The sequence below is a fragment of the Etheostoma cragini genome, chromosome 4 (genome assembly GCF_013103735.1).
Source record: "Etheostoma cragini isolate CJK2018 chromosome 4, CSU_Ecrag_1.0, whole genome shotgun sequence".
NCBI lineage: Eukaryota > Metazoa > Chordata > Actinopteri > Perciformes > Percidae > Etheostoma > Etheostoma cragini.
In genome coordinates, this window is record NC_048410.1 from 15,236,934 (window position 1) to 15,238,755 (window position 1,822).

The window sequence follows — 1,822 nt, forward strand, 5'->3', positions numbered from 1 at the left end:
CCCCTGAACGACTCAGTGGTTCAGCTCTACCAGAAGTCTGCAGTCAAACTGTTGGCTCACCTCTATGCATCACATGCCGCAACAGAAGGTAAGGATAATATTTTAAAGAACACAAGTTAAAAGCGTTTTCAAGTGTTTTCATTACATCTTAAATACACTGGTCGATTTGTAGCTTACATACTGTATATGAATGCAGTTTAATTAAAATGGTCTATATTTGTCAAAGTTCATAATTCAAATGTAATCTCCATGATACAGCTGAGGGTGCTGGGAAAAAAGCTGGCAAGAAAAAGGGTGGGTCTTTTCAGACAGTATCAGCTCTTTTCAGGGTAAGTATCATAAATTATAAAATTATTACATAAGAATACATACAAGATGTACACAAATAAATTCTTAAATCCTGAGCATTCACAGAAATAAGCCTAGTCAATTTTCATTAGGTAAAAACTTGAATGTTTCCATATTTCAGGAGAATTTGGGCAAGTTGATGACCAACTTAAGGTCCACTCACCCTCATTTTGTACGTTGTTTGATTCCAAATGAATCAAAGACTCCTGGTAAGCCTAATATCAGTATTAATTTCTGCATTTAAACACTACTGTAATTATGCAAAACAAGACTGAACTTTCCATGTCTTTAAGGTCTCATGGAGAACTTCCTGGTCATCCACCAGCTGAGGTGTAACGGTGTGCTGGAAGGTATCAGGATCTGTAGGAAAGGTTTCCCCAGCAGAATCCTCTACGGTGACTTCAAGCAGAGGTACACTAGCTCTTTCTGTAGCTCTTAGTCCAGATTTGTTGATTCTGTTCTGTGCAAGATCTGATTGAGTGTAACTACTTTTTGACAATATTATGATTACATATATGATCAATAAAATGAATTATTCATTGAATTATTAATTTCCCTCCAATCAGATACAAAGTTTTGAATGCCAGTGTCATTCCTGAGGGACAATTCATCGACAACAAAAAGGCCTCAGAGAAACTCTTGGGTTCTATTGATATTGACAAAACTCAGTATAAATTTGGACACACAAAGGTAAACTGTTTGTCTGATGCGTGTGTGTGTGTGTTTTAAACTGCCAACAATGAAACTGCAAGTAAGCATATCCATCATTTTAAGTAACACTTTGTTGTAGGTGTTCTTCAAAGCCGGTCTGCTGGGAGTTCTGGAGGAGATGAGAGATGATAAACTTGCAAAACTGGTCACAATGACTCAGGCTCTCTGCAGAGGTTTCCTCATGAGGAGAGAGTTCGTCAAGATGATGGCGCGAAGGTACATTAGATAGTTAGCTTTATAAAACAAAGGGCAACTGCACATGTGTAGTTTTCCTGCCAAACATTTACTTGAAAAAACTCCATCTTTCCTGTTAATACAGCTTGAAGAATCTAAATGAATCTGTTTATTTGTTTTACCAAGGGAGGCCATTTACTCCATCCAGTATAACATACGCTCATTCATGAATGTCAAAACCTGGCCATGGATGAAGCTGTACTTCAAGATTAAGCCTCTGCTGAAGAGTGCAGAGACTGAAAAAGAGATGGCCCAAATGAAAGAAGACTTTGGAAAGATGAAAGAAGATCTGACAAAGGCTCTGGCTAAGAAGAAAGAACTGGAGGAGAAGATGGTTTCTCTGCTGCAGGAGAAGAATGACTTGATGCTGCAAATTCAGTCTGTAAGTTAAATAGAACAAGACAATTAGCTACCTTTTATTTATTTTTACAAATAACTCAATATCATTTTTACTGTATGCCACTGCAAATCTAGGAGGGTGAAAACCTCAGCGATGCGGAGGAAAGGTGTGAGGGGCTCATTAAAGCAA

The 1,822-nt window shown here is 37.9% G+C and overlaps 1 protein-coding gene across 1 annotated transcript in view; it reads left to right on the forward strand.

Annotated features, from left to right (window-relative positions):
- LOC117943424 (myosin heavy chain, fast skeletal muscle-like) overlaps positions 1 to 1,822 on the forward strand; it is an 11,293-nt gene that overhangs the window by 3,957 nt on the left and 5,514 nt on the right. Inside the window, exons 15-22 of the mRNA XM_034869538.1 lie at positions 1 to 88; positions 259 to 329; positions 470 to 557; positions 642 to 759; positions 915 to 1,038; positions 1,139 to 1,275; positions 1,420 to 1,675; positions 1,768 to 1,818. Coding sequence (XP_034725429.1) covers positions 1 to 88; positions 259 to 329; positions 470 to 557; positions 642 to 759; positions 915 to 1,038; positions 1,139 to 1,275; positions 1,420 to 1,675; positions 1,768 to 1,818 — 933 coding nt within the window. The remainder of the gene's footprint in view (positions 89 to 258; positions 330 to 469; positions 558 to 641; positions 760 to 914; positions 1,039 to 1,138; positions 1,276 to 1,419; positions 1,676 to 1,767; positions 1,819 to 1,822) is intronic.